The sequence below is a fragment of the Thalassophryne amazonica genome, chromosome 8 (assembly GCF_902500255.1).
Source record: "Thalassophryne amazonica chromosome 8, fThaAma1.1, whole genome shotgun sequence".
NCBI classification, from domain to species: Eukaryota; Metazoa; Chordata; class Actinopteri; order Batrachoidiformes; family Batrachoididae; genus Thalassophryne; species Thalassophryne amazonica.
The window spans coordinates 57,590,160-57,606,521 of record NC_047110.1 but is presented as its reverse complement, the minus strand read 5'-3'; the positions used below and the strand labels follow the sequence as shown (position 1 = coordinate 57,606,521).

General features: G+C 40.8%; 1 protein-coding gene across 6 annotated transcripts in view; it reads left to right on the top strand.

The window, feature by feature from the left end:
* The first annotated feature begins 259 nt into the window (after window positions 1-259).
* Window positions 260-16,362, top strand: part of zmp:0000001167 (protein phosphatase 1 regulatory subunit 12A) — a 39,728-nt gene continuing 23,625 nt past the window's right edge. For 3 of the 6 annotated variants that reach the window (XM_034176352.1, XM_034176350.1, XM_034176347.1), the window contains exons 1-3: window positions 317-592; window positions 11,301-11,431; window positions 11,599-11,717. In XM_034176352.1, the coding sequence (XP_034032243.1) occupies window positions 317-592; window positions 11,301-11,431; window positions 11,599-11,717 (526 nt within the window). Of the gene's footprint in view, window positions 593-11,300; window positions 11,432-11,598; window positions 11,718-16,362 lie in introns of all 6 variants that reach the window. The other 3 variants (XM_034176349.1, XM_034176351.1, XM_034176348.1) reach the window with 2 other exon arrangements.

Sequence of the window (16,362 nt, the reverse complement as noted above, 5' to 3'; positions counted from 1 at the left end):
GTGTGTGTGTGTGTGTGTGTGTGTGTGTGTGTGTGTGTGTGTGTGTGTGTGTGTGTGTGTGTGTGTGTGTGTGTGTGTGTATGTATGTGTGTGTGCATCCGGAAAGTGTTTATATATATATGAAACTGTATTTTGAAAGCAAATTTTCCGAGAAGTCCCTGAAGGCAACATAATGCCAGTCAGACGTTTGCATTGATTTTCATGTCGTTGGTGTCTGTGTTCTGTCCACCAGGGGGCGCAGTCTGAGGAGCGCTCAGTCAAACCCTTCGTTCGTCCCGCGATGAGCAGCTGAATCTGTCCGGGACAGACAGGGAAGATGGCGGCGACTGACCATTCCCGGTCCGAAGCTGCCAAACAGCGACGGCGGGATCAGTTACAGCGATGGTTGGGTTCAGAGACCGACCAGACGGGAACAGAAACTCGTCAAACTTCGACTGGTTCCGGGACGCGGCGGCCGATAGTGCGGTTCGCGCAGGGAGCCGTGTTTATGGCCGCCTGCTCCGCCGGGGACCGGGAGGAGGTGGCGGCGTTGCTCCGGCAGGGAGCTGACATCAACCACGCCAACATAGACGGACTGACAGCGCTTCATCAGGCAAGAAGTTCTAACAAACTAACAAAACTCGGTTTTCTTAACAGGCGGAGTAAAAACTTTTTTAACAAAGTTCTTATAACTCGTAATTCCAGTGTGACGCGGTGTGTGATGGTCGTCGCTTTCGGAGGTGATGGTGATTAATGTCAGCAGTTTTGTGTGTTTGAATATTTGTCACTCTGGATGCAGTTTTGATTTCTGAGTAGCACTCGGTCTCCTCTGGTCACCATCACTGTCACACAGGCCTTCTGTCATCTCACAAACTCTTCACGCGTTTCACTTTAAATTAGGGGCTGTTCTTTTTTTATTGTTCTTTATTTGTTTGCTTGTTGCCTTGCTCACGGGCGCTGATGAATGGTGCAGCTGGCCCGGGTGCAGGCAGTGACGTCATGACGCACGGTGTTTTCTCTGACTGTGATGGAGCTGTTTTCCTATGACCTGTCCAAATGAAATGAGTAACCACGTTCCACGCCTGGACATTCCAGCCATGCTCCCTTCCCTCATCCATCCACCATCACTCAGTGTGGTGGCTCTCCTGCCATCCATCCTTTTCTCCCCTGTTGCTCACCGGTTGCCAGGCAACCAGAATTAAATATAGGCCAGCACACTCTCCAGACTTTCCATCCTCTTCATCCAAAACCTTTCTGTCTTTTCTGAACTACTCTCTCTCTTTCTCTGTCTCTCTCTCTCACTCCTCTTTGCCCCTCTTCACTTCTTTTTGCCTTCTGATCTCGTAGCCAATTCCCCATGCTTGGACTTTAGGGATTCCGGATGAAGAAATGGAAAATATTCCTCAAGTGGCACAAGCTGCTGTTGTCAAACAGCAATTTCCACAATGAGTCACTTGATCATCTGCTGAAGGACTCTATGTGCACAGTCGTAACAAAGAGTGCACAAGGACTCCCCTTCTGTTCATTCATTCAGGGCTCCCCCACCCCCCTCCCCAAAAAACCCACATCCGCGATCCAGCTTAACACCTCCTTTGACACAGTTCTCTGCAGTCAACCCTGACTGTGTTTTTTGTCTCTTTTTTTAAATTCCTCACAACACTACCTGAGTTGACTTTATTATGTCACATTATGAAGGAGGGTGGAGACCAATCTGAGCTTTGTGATTAGTTGATTTAGCCCAAAAGCAAAGCCTATTAGGTGGTTTAAGTCCGACCTGAAGGACTGTGCAGCTACAGACGCTCGCTCCTGCACTTTCCTGTCCCAGTGAAACTTTGCAGCAATCAGTCTGCAGAGAGTCAGCTCAGAAAATCAGAACACTTTGATTAGAATTACACCTGCTTCTGCGCTCTACATCCAACAGAATCATCTGTTAATCTGATTTGTTTAAATGCTCTCCAAAAGGTAGGTCACCTTGTACACCTCGAAGATCATATAGACTGAGGTAGATCTCAGTCTCGAAAGTTAAAATCATGTCCTGCAGCTGTGTCCAGTCTGTAGTATTCAGGATATAATGTCATTCTTACGGCTGTCAGTATGTCCACGTGTCTTCTGATCAACATTTCATAATACAACAATTAGACCACCTCTGGGAGTTTGACCTGTGAGGCTGAGAGACACCTGTGAAGATTTTTATCGAGTCATGAGGTGCTGGATGGAGGTTTTTTGGTGATGCTGTTATTGTTGCCGTTTTGATTTTAAATACTGTGGGTTCCATAACTTGTGGCAGATGCCACAACGACACATAGTATCAGCACATGCTCCTGCTCCTAGACCTGTCCTGACCTGACCATCTGAGGAATAGATGAGCAGATTAGATTCTGTGATAGTTTTTTTTTTTTTTTTTTTTTTTTTTTTGCCGAAAACTGCATATTAATGAAGATCCAAAGCTTTTATTTTGTGACCACAATAACTACATGAAAATGCAAAGTGTCTATCCTCAAGCACTTTCGAGTAATCCTGCTGGGGGTTGGGGGTGGGGGGATCACTTCATCCTTATATGCATCAAACAATCCTAAAATTGAATCAGGATTTCCCTGAGGCCTTGTACTGTACTCACGTTGTACTGGTGTCAGTACAACGTGTAAATTATGGTGACACAAACAGGACAACATTTTGAAACAAATTTCTGTTTTGGAAAAAATCTTCATGGTTGTGAAGCATGTAAATTTACTGGAGGGGAAAAAATGTTTGATGGGGGGTCGGGATGGAAACCCACTGTTTTATTTGTGGGCTGCTGCACTTTTAAATTGAAAATTCCTGAACTTGTGAAATGCACTGTGATGTCACTGGCACTGCAGAGCCTTTTCAGGAAAAGCGAAGCTTCTCAACTTCATATGAGGAGATGTTTATTTTTTTATTTTATTTTCGTTCATTTCATTTATATAGCGCCAAATCACAACAAAGTTGCCTCAAGGCGCTTCACACAAGTAAGGTCTAACCTTACCAACCCCTAGAGCAAGCACGCAGGTGACAGTGGTAAAGAAAACTCCCAATGATGATCTGAGGAGGAAACCTCAAGCAAACCAGACTCAAAGGGGTGACCCTCTGCTTACAGCCAGATCACAGTCAAGGGGTACCAGTGGGGTACACTAAGGGTAGAAATTTCATGTTCCTATATTAAATTATTTACACTCAGAAAAAATTATTAAAGGTGTTGTCTAATAAATGCCAAAATATCTTTTTATTAGCTTCACTTCCTGAAAAGCTAGAGCTGATTTCGAAATGCATGTTTTTTGTGTCAAAGTGTGGTGTACGGACACTACAATTTCATCATTTGTTAAATAATAAGGTGCTGTTATTTAAATATGTAATGCATATATCTAATATGTTTTCTAGGTGGATAGAATATAATCTTCGTTCATTTAAAACTGCTTTTCATTTAAAACTCATTTAGAACTGCCGCAATCAAATGCACGTTCAAGCACTGATAACGTTGTGATGCACAGGGCCCAGGGTTAAACACTCGTCCTAAATATACAGGACATTACCACAGGCATATTGCCTCACAATAGTGGTATCATTTATTATGAAGGATTGATCAACCCTGAAATGATCTTTAACGTGTGTGTGTGTGTGTGTGTGTGTGTGTGTGTGTGTGTGTGTGTGTGTGTTGGGGGTGTGAAGGGCAGGGGAATGTGTGGGTGGGGGGCAGCATATAATTATGTGGTGTTTCTTTATTAGGGAAAATATAACATGTTTTCTCATACATACTTGAATGTTACATACATTACAGCATGGAAGTGAGCTTTGCATTATTTATTTTAACTCTAATGCAACCGGTTTCTATGTTTGTAGACCAGACTTGCAGCACAAAATATCTTTGTGTACGCACACTACATTTTGCAAACCTGAATTCCAAATCAGCCTTGCTGATTTACACTAAATATCAGTTGTTGCATGTAAATATAATTTTAGTTGTTACTAAAGAAATTGCTAAACTAGATCAATCTAAACTATTTAAATAGTGGTGTACGGACACTACACTGATTTTTGTGAAATATTAAGTTTCATGTTTCTCCAGACATAAATCCAGAATTTATTGAGACAACAATCACAAAATGTATTTTGATCAATCAAAGTGTCATTGTGTATCAAATAACAGTGTTATGGTCACTAAGAAAAATATGCATATTTACTTTAAAACAGAACATTTTCTGTCAGTGATGTGAAGAAGATTGATTTCATAACGGCAACCATGAATACAACAATCGGCCATATCAGCGTTGCTTCTCAGCAATAAGTAAAATACAAATCACACATTACCAATCCAACAACCAAATTTAACTTGCAGAAGTATTAAACGTTGTTTGCCGAAGGTTTTCTGCATATAAGATACATTCTTCGTAGTACTTTGATGAAATCAGCACCACAATAACATCAAAACAATGGTTTCTAGTTGTTTAATAATACACCATAATTTTAAAAAGAACATTGCAAATTTCACCAAACTGTGCATTGTGGTTCATTTCAGTACCATGAAACTAACGAACACATGCAAATCGTTCACTGGCATGACATTAAATTGTAAAGCATATATAACAAAGATGTGCTTAAACTGTACCCCTTGATTGTGATCTGGCTGTTGGGCCATGCTATGGACACAATTGACAAAATTAATATACAGGAAATTTTGCACAGGACGGAGGTTTGCGGAAGTACACACCACTCCCATCTCTGGATGGAGCTGCACCTCAAACAGAGAGAAAAAAACAGAATCGGGCATCGGAAAGACAACAAAAGGTATAATTTGTCAGTATTAAGCCACAAGAAAAACAGAAGAAATACTAAGATGGTCGTCGGCCACTAGCCCCATGTTTCACTAAAAGGCCCAAGTTTCACTAAAGACCCAAACTTTAGATAAAGTTGAGGCCGCAGCCCGCTCCGTTTCCTAATAAAATGAATTTAAAAGGGTAGAAAGCATAGTAACATACTATGCCAGTATGCTAGCCATACAAAAGGGAAAATAAGTGCGTCTTAAGTCTGGACTTGAAAGTCTCTACAGAATCTGACAGTTTTATTGACACAGGGAGATCATTTCACAGAACAGGGGCACGAGAAGAGAAAGCTTTATGACCCGCAGACTTTTTATTCACCCTAGGCAGTGGTGGGCACAGCTAACCAAAAAGTTAGCTTCGATAACCATTAATCAGATAACTGAAAAGTTATCTTTTATGACGATAAACTGCTAAAAAAAATTTTTTATTACAGATAACCGATAACTATTAGTATTAATTTGGACGCGGCCACATCAGATTACACTGTCGGCTTCTGATAAACCAGTTTGACTTTAAGCGCCGCAGGGGCTGCTGGGTAAATTCAAGGATCACAAACACAAAGAACACACGAAAAATTAATAAATAAAAAATAAACCCCCAAACACTGTCATCATCTTTCAAAAGCAGTAAAACACAGTATTAGAAGTCACAGTTTATCTCAGTGTTACATACACCATCATTTACGAGCTAAAAGCTGCCGCTTTTTTCACATGCTTTGAACCCTGCGGCTTAAACAACCAAAATACATCCATTAATGCATTGATTGGCAGAGTAAAATACACGTAGTAAATATAAATTCTTACCTGTTAGTTTCAGTGGGATTCATCTGAGTAAATAATCTACATAAAGCGTCTTATTTAAAAATCCAAAACAGTGTTGAAACATGAAGAAAAGTCCTTCCCTCTGTACACACAGCTGTGCCAAGAGAGCACCTCTCCCCCACTGAATCTTGGCGATTAAATTACAGCCACAAAGAAATAAAATAATGTTAAAATTAGTCTGTTTTGTTTTTGTGCCGAGTGGACAAGTCACTGTAACATCCAAAGTGAACCCGAACTACACTACCCACAATGCTCCCTGCGTTGACCGGCCAGTCACGTTTTGCGCTTAATGATGACGCCATCAGCAAATGTTTATAGCCACTGAGCCAGTCTGCTCAGTGGCTATAAACACACAACAAACGGACTAAAATGTTTGATTTTAGAGTTTACAAATGTTTTTGACCGTTAAACATTACCAGCAAAGAAAATGTTATCGAACTGAAAGTTACCGGAACTAAATTTATCGGAAGATAATTGGTCCGATAATGGTTTTAAAACTTATCTGAAAAGCTAATCCGATAGCAACAACATTAGCTTTGATAATTATCTGATACTGGATTAGCTGAACTGTGCCCACCACTGACCCTGGGACACAAAGTGGTCCTGCACCCTGAGAACACAGAGCCCAGGCTAGTACGTAGGGTTTAATTAGCTCAGCTAAGTAGGGAGATGCCAGTCCATGAACAGTTTTATAGGTTACTAGCAGAACTTTAAAATCTGATCTCACAGGGACAGGAAGCCAGTGAAGAGATGCCAAAATGGGTGTAATGTGGTCAAACTTTCTGCTTCCTGAAAGTGCTGAGATGAGGCACTGTTCTATTGAAAGTTAGACTTTTGAACATACAATGTCCATGAAAATATGAATTCATTACACTGAAATTGATATTTCATAATTGACAGTGTCTGGTTTACCTGGAATGAGGAAACATTTCTTTAATTGTGGCATAAAACCATCATGTAGTGTTTCATGTAAATATTTCTGTCTTCCATAAAATAATGCTGATTTTTAAACTGCTATAAAAGGACTGTTAATATCACACATAAAGCTTAGTAATTGCATCCCCGAATGCACCATTTTAAGGTAATTTTTTGCAACAAACAAAAAATCCTAATCTCGAGAGGGGGCCCTGCCCTCTCCTGAACACCCCCCGGTGACTGTTCTCCCTCGCATCTAATGGTGTCTTCTGTTTTGGGCAAAATCATTACTTTCACCCTTGCAACCCAATTGATTATTGTCATTATTTACCATTGTTTCATTGTAATTTTTATCATAGAAAGATGGAGGCATTTTTTTGACATTACTGTCTTAATCCTGTTTTTTTTTAAGACTACATCCCCCATTAATTAAATTAATGAAGGATGAATAATGAGCCACGCAGCATGGATTTCCTCAACTATCGTGGGAGAATGATGGCTCTGAGAGGCTCTTAGAGGAAGAATATTCAGTTAACAAGGCTTATCTCTGAGCGTGGTGCTAATTTCAAAATGTTCAAAATTTAGCAACAACAGCGTGGGGCAGTTTGTATGAGAGTTACTACGAAGACTAACGAGCATTATAGAGGCATGTTTGTGGCGAGGACGAGGCTGCTGAAAGCCCATTATCCGAGCACCTGGCAGCTACGAGGACATTTTGGACAGGCTCAGCCCTCTTGCACACAATCCCACCTGCTTTGTATGCCGAACGCTGTATGTAAAATAATTATTTTGAAGAGGATTAATCATTTTCTGTCAGTTTGGATGTTGAAAACACCTCTAATTGCTTCTGGAATTACAGAGAGCCATTTCATCTGGACCCTTGTTGTCCCTCTCTCCTGCTCCATGAAATGGAAAATGTATTTTGGAACAGCTTAAAAGGTAACTATTTTTTATTGTAATAGCTTGATAAAACAGTTGCATGTTCATTCCTTCTTTGTGAGCTGCTGTAAAAGTATGTGGAAATGGTTATTCGCACGGCCGCCGTGTTCATAACTCTCATTTGGCTATTCGCACGGCAAGACCCTGGTGGCGAAGTCGGGTAATACAGCAGTATATGGTAAAGCTTCTTGTGTCAGAGTATCAAAAGACAGTGTAGGCCTATTCTTAGCTCTTTCTTACAGGATGTATGATATTTAAATCATTTTTGCACCAGTGTAATCCTTAGGGATATAGACTGTAGATCTAGAAGTGTGAGACATTTTCACATTTTCACGCTCTTTTCATTGTATGTATGATGAAATCAATTAGTGTACTGTAAAGAAGACATCTTCAGCTTCTAAATAAAATTAAAAAAAATAATCAAAATCGGACAAATGTTATAGGAGGTATGACATCTTGAATGCAGCATGTTTGTTTATACAAATAGTTCCAAGTTTTGCCACCAGAGTCTTGCCGTGCGAATAGCTAAATGAGAGTTATGGACACGGCTGCCGTGCGAATAGCCATGGACAAAGTATGTTTATGATAGATTTAACATCTTCTTATAATGGATCAGATGAGCTGCGTGCTGACGCAATGACTCGTGCTCAAGGAGCATTTACACAAAACGCCAGCTTGAAAAAGAGTGATTTTTGCAGTCAATAACACCTGAACACAAAGTTAAACGATGGACCATGGTGTCAAATGTGTGTTTAAAGCTGTGGATGGAAAGGAAGCCAGTGAGAAGGAGCGCAGAGGCGATTGTCCAGGAACGCAGAATGGCAGCGCGCGCAAAACAGTGATTTCCCAGTCAATAACGGATGAACACAAAGTTAAACAATGGATCATGGTGTCAAATGTGTGATTAAAGCCGCGAAAGAAATGAAGCCAGCGAGAAGGAGCAGAGGCGACTGTCCAAGAACGCAGAATGCGCACGCAAAAGAGCGATTTCGCAGACATTAACGAACAAACACAGAGTTCAAAGTTGGATCACGGTGTCAAAATGCCTGTTAAGCCGCGGAAGAAATAAATCCAGAGAGAGGAAGCTCTGAGGTGACTGTCCGGGTGCACACCAGCCGGACTGTACTGGCGTATCTATTTTTGGACTGTTTAAAAAATGTGACCTCTTGAATGGATGCTAAGAATTGAAAACCCAAACTTTAAAGGGACCAAGTGTGCGAGAGCTGGAGGTTTGGACCAAAACCATGGCTAAGCGTGCACCAATGTCACCTTAACATGGTGATGCATGGATCATATCACGTGGATCATATGCGGTGTCATGAGCCATTTGAGGCTGGACGCAGCTCAAATGACAGTTCGGTTGTGGCTCATTAGAGGCTGATACCTGGCACATGTGAGGCACATAGAGGCTTCTTCATAACGGATACGTAATAGAAGAAAACATGGATCATTCTTCAAATAATTGCTGACACACCCATGCGTGGCTCATTATTCATGGCTTATTATTCGGTGGGACTGAGGCTTTATGCTTGAATAATTGATTTCTTGCTTCACCATTAGATCTGCATCATGTGAACTGTCTGGTTTGTTGTTTATTTCCTCTTAGTTACTGGGAGCAGATAGGGGGGAAATATGTTTGTAATTGTCTGCTTACTCCTGCTGAAACTTTCACTTTCATAGCAAGACAAAACAAAGCGAGTGGGAAAGTCAAAGGCCTCGTGTATTGCTCTGAAACCGGATTTAGACTCTCGTGTACAGCCTGTTTGATAATGCATTTAAAACTAATGTTGCACCTCCTGCAAAGAACCACTGGCAGTAACAGAGTTGTTTGTTGGTAAATGGTGTGTATAACAGATTTTAAGATAACTTTCCTGCTTTCACCAATTTTCTTGTATTTTGACTTGTTTTGACAGTACAACCAAAATCTGAGTGGTTCAGACATGTAGGGATTGTGCATATGCAGTCTAAAGTCAAATTGATGTTTTCAGCAATCCATGTAATTACTTTGAAACAGTTATAGTTTGAAAATCTTACATAAATGGCACATCAAAATTAATGTAAAGTTATGCTTATTGACTCTACAATTGTAATATAATTCTAATGTAATTCACATAGTATAGTCCCATTCATTTAAGAGAAGATATTGCTATATTAGTCCCACAAGAGGTAAATGCAAGGGTGTGGGGGGGGGGGGGGGGGGGGGGGGGTACTGGATTCACACCTTCATCCAGTTCCACTTAAAAATTTAGAGGCCAACTTACTGAGATGTGTGCAAACACCACAGGTCCCACAAAAAAGGAAATGCTGATTTGCTCATGTGCCCACTGAGGGTTGTGTCTTTCCAATGTGAAAAATTGTCCATTTAATATGTTTTCCTTCATGAATATGCAGTTTGGGGTGTGTCCACCTGAATACACAAAGTTATTGTTGTTGAACATGCAAATCGGTGAGGTTTGCACATGCAATCAGATTTATCAAGATCAAAAAAAAATTTAGTAGGTTCCGATTGCTTCTCTGTATTGCATGTTTGAAACCTGGGTGTTAAGTTATGACAGATGGCTGTTTCGGCAGCTGACACGCCACTGCCTCCTCGTGGACAAAAAATAAATAAATAAATAAAAAATCAATCACTTAAAATGTTGGTCATATTTAAAGAGTTAACGGTTTGCGTTGTTTGTTTCGTTCAGAACAAGTGCCTCTCCATGCATCACATGTGGACCATAGTTCTACACTGAGCACAAAGTACTTTTTTGTGTGACTCCTGATCATTGCTGTCATTGCTGTACTTTAAAGTCACTTTCACGTGAAGGCTGGATGAGTTTCTTGAAACCTGTAAAATGAATGTGTTTCTCTAATGTGAACTGCATTGTAGTTTTGAGGTGCACAGAACAAAAAGAAACCCATAATCACTTTCCAATAAGTTAATTTTGTACTAAGCCTGTGTCACACTTTGTCCGCACACATCTGTCTGTGCAGGATGATCACGGCTGATGCGATTGATTCTGTGTGCGTAATGTGCGCACAGAACAGTTTCAATTTATTTTCATTTATATAGCGCCAAATCACAACAAAGTTGCCTCAAGGCGCTTCACACAAGTAAGGTCTAACCTTACCAACCCCACAAAAATACAGATTTTAGGTTTTTAGAAATTCTAAGACAGAAAATTTCATGTACAGTTTCCTGAAGACACGTAGAAGATTTCTGTAAAATGGTAATGGTAAAGGGCATTTTTGTAGTGCTTTTCCATCTGAAGCGGACCCTATAAGTGCTTTATAGTGATTCGTCGCATTCACGCAGATGTCAGTATGCTGTCATGCAACTTGGGTATTGTCCAAGGAAACTTCATTTTCCTAATCAAACTTCTTTAATGAAAATCCTTCTCTGTTCCACTCCACCATGAAGCTGCAACACTGATGATGCTACAGACAAAAGCTGTACTGTGCACATGCTTTCAAATCATAACCACAGTAGTCTATAACTCTTTCAGACTTTTCATGGGTGTATTGGTGGCTTACCTCACTTGTCTCCTTGTTGCACAATTACTCTGTTTTTGTGCACAGTTCTCTCTGCGTTCCAATGGTAGGACACAGCATAATATTCACCAGTTTGTCTAAATATGTTGATGGAAGAATAATTAAATGTCTGAAATGGCAGATTATTTATTTTTAGTTTTGCACTGTCAGTGCATGACCACACTCATGTATGCGTTTGTGCATAACAAAGCTACAGTTAGCTGATTGAATTTCATTTTGTGTTTGCTGTTTTGGCAGAAACAATGATTTGCGGCGTGTGTGTGTGTGTCTTTGACAGGCCTGTATTGATGAAAATGCTGAGATGGTGCAGTTTCTGGTGGAGAGTGGGAGTGGCATCAACAGAGGAGATAACGAAGGCTGGACCCCTCTGCACGCCGCCGCCTCCTGTGGCTTCATCCAAATTGCAAAGTGAGTGTGGACGCTCACAGAACGCTTACGTTTCGTCATGTGATTTTAATTGTTGTGAAAATATACAAAGTATTTGTCCTGCTTTGAGTAACCACATTTGAGTAATGTGTATATTGTGAGTTTGTTGCTGTTATCTAAACCTGAATTTTGGTTTGTGTGTTTTTAAGGTACCTAATAGAGCACGGCGCTCATGTTGGGGCAGTGAACAGTGAAGGAGAGCTTCCTCTGGATGTGGCCACAGAAGACGCCATGCAAAGACTTCTCAAGAGTGAAATAAAAAAACAGGGTAAAGATTCACTGTGTTTGAACTTTAATGTCTGTTCAGTTAAATGTCCCAGGATGCATTTGGTGATGTCCAGTCAGTACAGTCAGGTACATAACTATTTGGACAGTGAGCCTTTTTTTTTTTTTGTGTAATTTTGTCTCTGTGCAACACCACAATATATTGGAAGGGGCACAGTGACTATGTGCTTGTAATGCAGACTTGCAGCTTTATTTCAAGGGGTTACACAATTCAATTTCAATTTATTTTCATTTATATAGCGCCAAATCACAACAAAGTTGCCTCAAGGCGCTTCACACAAGTAAGGTCTAACCTTACCAACCCCACAAAAATACAGATTTTAGGTTTGTTACTCTGTTTTTGAGAACTGCCTATTCCAGACAGATTTACCAAACAGTCCCAGCTGTTTGTGTTTCTTAATGATTGATGTAAATCAAGTGCAAGACCTATTCAGTGATTTGCAGATGTTTGTGTCCATCCCCTGAGTCGACAAAAGAAAACTGGCTGTAAAAGTCCTGATTTATATTAAAAATAACCCTTTTTATTGAGTTTGTCCAATTACTTGAGGCTATGATAATTTCTAAATGGTTAATTTTATACTACTGAAATTCTCCACTACAAGCTCATTATGACTGCATCATTTCAATTCCATTTTGGTGGTATACAGAAGCACAATTACAAAACTGGTGTTACTGTCCAAATACTTATGTACCCGACTATACTGAAGGGTATTTTACAAAGCAGATAGCAGATTAATCCTGAAATTCCCAGTTATCCTATCCGAATTTTATCAGCAACCCTCACTGATTTCATTGGACATTGTACCAGTTCTTGATGTATGACTTGTACTTAACTGCCGTTAACCCACAATAAAATACCATGGTACCTATTGCATTTCAGTTAAGTTCTGTTAGCCATGCGGCCCGTTTCTCTGTGCATGATGCAGCATGCAGGTGCTTGAGTATTGAGGAACCCCTTCCTTGAGCTCCCCGTAGAATAGACGCTTTGGGAGGCGGTTGTCTTCCATGCGGTGTACATGGCCGGCCCATTGAAGCTGGGAGTGCATGAGTGTGACGCGAATGCTCTCCATCTGAGCTTGCTCACACAAAAACTTTTTTTCCACTCATAGTTAGTGGTTGGGTGAAGTCATTTATTGTCAAACAACTGTGTTTACTCTTTTTAAATCATAATGACAACAGAAACTACCCAAATGACCCTGATCAAAAGTTTACGTACCCCTGTCCTTAATACCGTGTATTGCCCCCTTTTAATATCAATGACAGCTTGGAGTCTGTTGTGGTAGTTGTGGACGAGGCTCTCTGATGGTAAAGCTGCCAGTGAATATGTCTTGGACTTTATTTAAATCAATTACAAAGAAATACACACAGTATGGCATTCAATAGTAAATCTGCATGGAGTAGACAGTTCTCAAAAACAGAGTGAGACACCCAGACAACCCAGAAGAAGTTATAGGCTTATGTGGCTGTGATTGGAGAAATTGTGCACAGTGCAAGCTTTGCATTTTGTATCACCAGATATACAGCTTCATGATAAATTGGTGTAGTTTTCTTAAAAAGAAGACCTGAAAGTTTAGCTACAAAGAAGGTACATCTGAGATGCAAGCCTGGATTTGATCTGTTTTTGTGAAAGAATATCTGCTCTCTACTCCACTGTAAAGCTAATGCCGTGTTCACACCGGGCGCGACGCAAGCGACAGCAGTGACAGGTTGCCATATAATCCCTATGGAACGACGCGTTTTGGCGCCAAGTCACGCAGCGCGACGCGATGGACGCTAATGAAGCGACGCGAGTGAAGCGATTTTGAGTGATTGGCGCATTTGTGGCGTGATACTGCGTCGCATCACATCGCGTTGCCCTCCTCCCCAAGTTGAAAAATCTGAACTTTTTCGTCTCGTCGCGCCACGATGACCAATCAGGGACTGAATATGTAGTGACGTGGAGATGTCTGGAGTTTGACTGAAGATGTGAACATGTCCTGTATCTGGTAGCAGCCTGTGAGCAGGACTTATGTCTCTTTTGTCCTTTATTTCACAATTATGACGGAGTTTTTGGAGTGAGCAGCAGCCCCACAGCATGGGGAGCGGATTTCTTTCTCTTTTTATTGTACGTGCGCGCGCGCAAATCGTCTGTGGCGAATACTTTATTAATTAACTATACAGATGTATAATAAAACAAATGGTGACTGGTTTCTAAACAGAATTATGACAGAGTTTTTGGGGAAGAGCGAGCTGCAGCCCCACAGCAAGCAGCGGAGTTTTGTTTTTTTTTATTTTTTGTTTACATGTGCACGTGCGAACGGGACAGGAGGTCCTCAAACTGGGTCCCGCAGAGGCGGAAGGACCGCTGAAAGCGGCCGTCATCCAGATGCAGCTACTGCAGCAAATAATGATACTCCCCAAATTGGGAGTGTCTCATGACGTTTGTCAACTTTCCACAACAACTCGCTCCGTGTGATCAAGGTCCGTCAGGTTAACTTGACTGACAACCGGAGCCGGCGAGCGGAATGGAAGCTCCTCCTATTTGATGATGCACCGGGGCAAATTTTCGCAGCAAAAGCAGAGCGACACACCGGGCGATGGTGGCGCGTCTGTCACCATACGACCCCCGCAAATTTGTGGCGTCTGATCGCGCCCGGTGTGAATGCAGCATAAGAGTGGTGATGCAAAATGCAAACTTGCCGTTGCTCATCTCTGGAGTCTGTCGTAGATCTTCATCGTAAACATACTTCCATAACATGAGCTTCCACTGTTCACTTTTAATCAAATTGTACAACTGTTAGTTTGTGCAAATGATAAGTGGCTCCTGTGATGGTTTCTGTTTTTAGCCTTCGTGCACATTCAGCCTGTCTGCTATTGTCTAAAAGTGTTTTTATTATGTTATTACAACAGCTGTGCTTCCTTTCCTCAGAAGCTTTCATTAGCAGCTGATGTTCACTGGGTGCATGTGTGTTGGGTTTGCACCCTGTTTTTAAAGAAATGAGAGGCACAAACACTGAAAAGAAACCAGTCAGAGAGAGACAAATGTATATATTTTTTGCTCTGCGCAGAGGAGGAGAACAATGAAGCAGCTTGTAAGTGCTCAGCCACAAAGCTCTCCTAAAATCTCCTCCTCTGGCCCAGCCTTTTATTTAGTTCATCAACATGAGAAAAAACAAACAAAGACAGTCGGGAGAGGTTACACATGAGTCATGTCTGCAAGAGGGAGATATTGGGACAAGGTGACTGCTGGAACCTTCCATTCCTGCGACATGAACCTTGCGGCTCCCACAGCAGGATAAGGCACTTATGTAAAATGAAAAATAGCTTGCTCACTCATGAAGAATGCAGTCAACAAGTCTTTCTTTCTAAAATCTCCTCTTCTCACAAAGAGGAAAATAATAAGCATAAACTATAAGAAAATAAATAATAATAATATAAGCATAAACTAAAGAAAATAAATGATAATAAGAGCATGAACTATATAAAATCCTTGACAATGTGCGTTCTCCATTTCAACATCCCTAAATCTGTGGTTGACCTCGTGGTCTGTTGTGGAAAGATGTGATTTCATATGGATTACTTGTTTTTGGCTTGGCCTAGTTAGTTACACTGTTGTCCTGGATTAACTCTGCCTTTCTGAAATAGAGAGTCAACCACAATATACATAATGTATAATAAAATAAATACAAAATGGACAAAGAGATTTTTTTTTTTTTTTTATCCACAGTTTTAACAGATGCAAACAAAATATTCTGTTTAATAAAACATGTCTCCAAAGTTTTGATTGGCAGCTTGAGAACTTTGACCTTTTGATCAGAAAGTCTATATGTCAGATGGAGAAGCGGTTAGTGCTCTTTCCTCTCAGCAAGAAGGTCCAAGGTTCAAAGCCCACCCTGCGTGTTCTAATTGTGCATGTATGGTTGTGTCGGGTAGCAAACTCATACCAAATCAAGATGCAAACAAATGCAAGAATCCAAAAGAAATTGATAGTATAGCTGATCACACAGTATGTGTCGTTATACATTCTCAGGAAAACCAGGGGAACTGCCTTTAGTAAGCAGCCGGAATATATGAGCTGTGGTCAAATTGTCCTTTGTATTATCTGACAACAGAAAAAAATATGTACAGCACTATGCAAAGGTTTTAGGTTTGAAGACTTTTAATTTGTCATACCTTGATAGCTATAATTGCTCATGGGAGGGGTAAGGTTTAAACCTTGCTTTTGTGCAGCACCTTGAGTTGCATTCTGATTTGGCGGAGTATAAATAAATTGAAATGAATTGATTGTAAATGAGCTGAGTGCACTGACAAGCAGGAGACATGCCGACCCAGTAAGTTCAACCACAGGTGTTCTCTGTTTTCCATAATCCATACAGCATTCATGCACCATCCAGCAGGTGGCAGGCACATCTCTGATATATTACACCAGCAAAACAAAGTTTGCTTTTTCAATTGATCTGGTATATCAAAGTTAACAACCAACTAATCACATCATTTTCAGTATCTGCCCTTTTTAATTTGGTGAGTTAAATGATAGCATTCGCTGTTTTTGAGGTACAGTGGTCCCTTGTTTATCGCGGGAGTTACGTTCTAAAAATAACCCGTGATAAGCAAAATCCGCAAAGTAGTCAGCGCTGTTTTTTGCAATT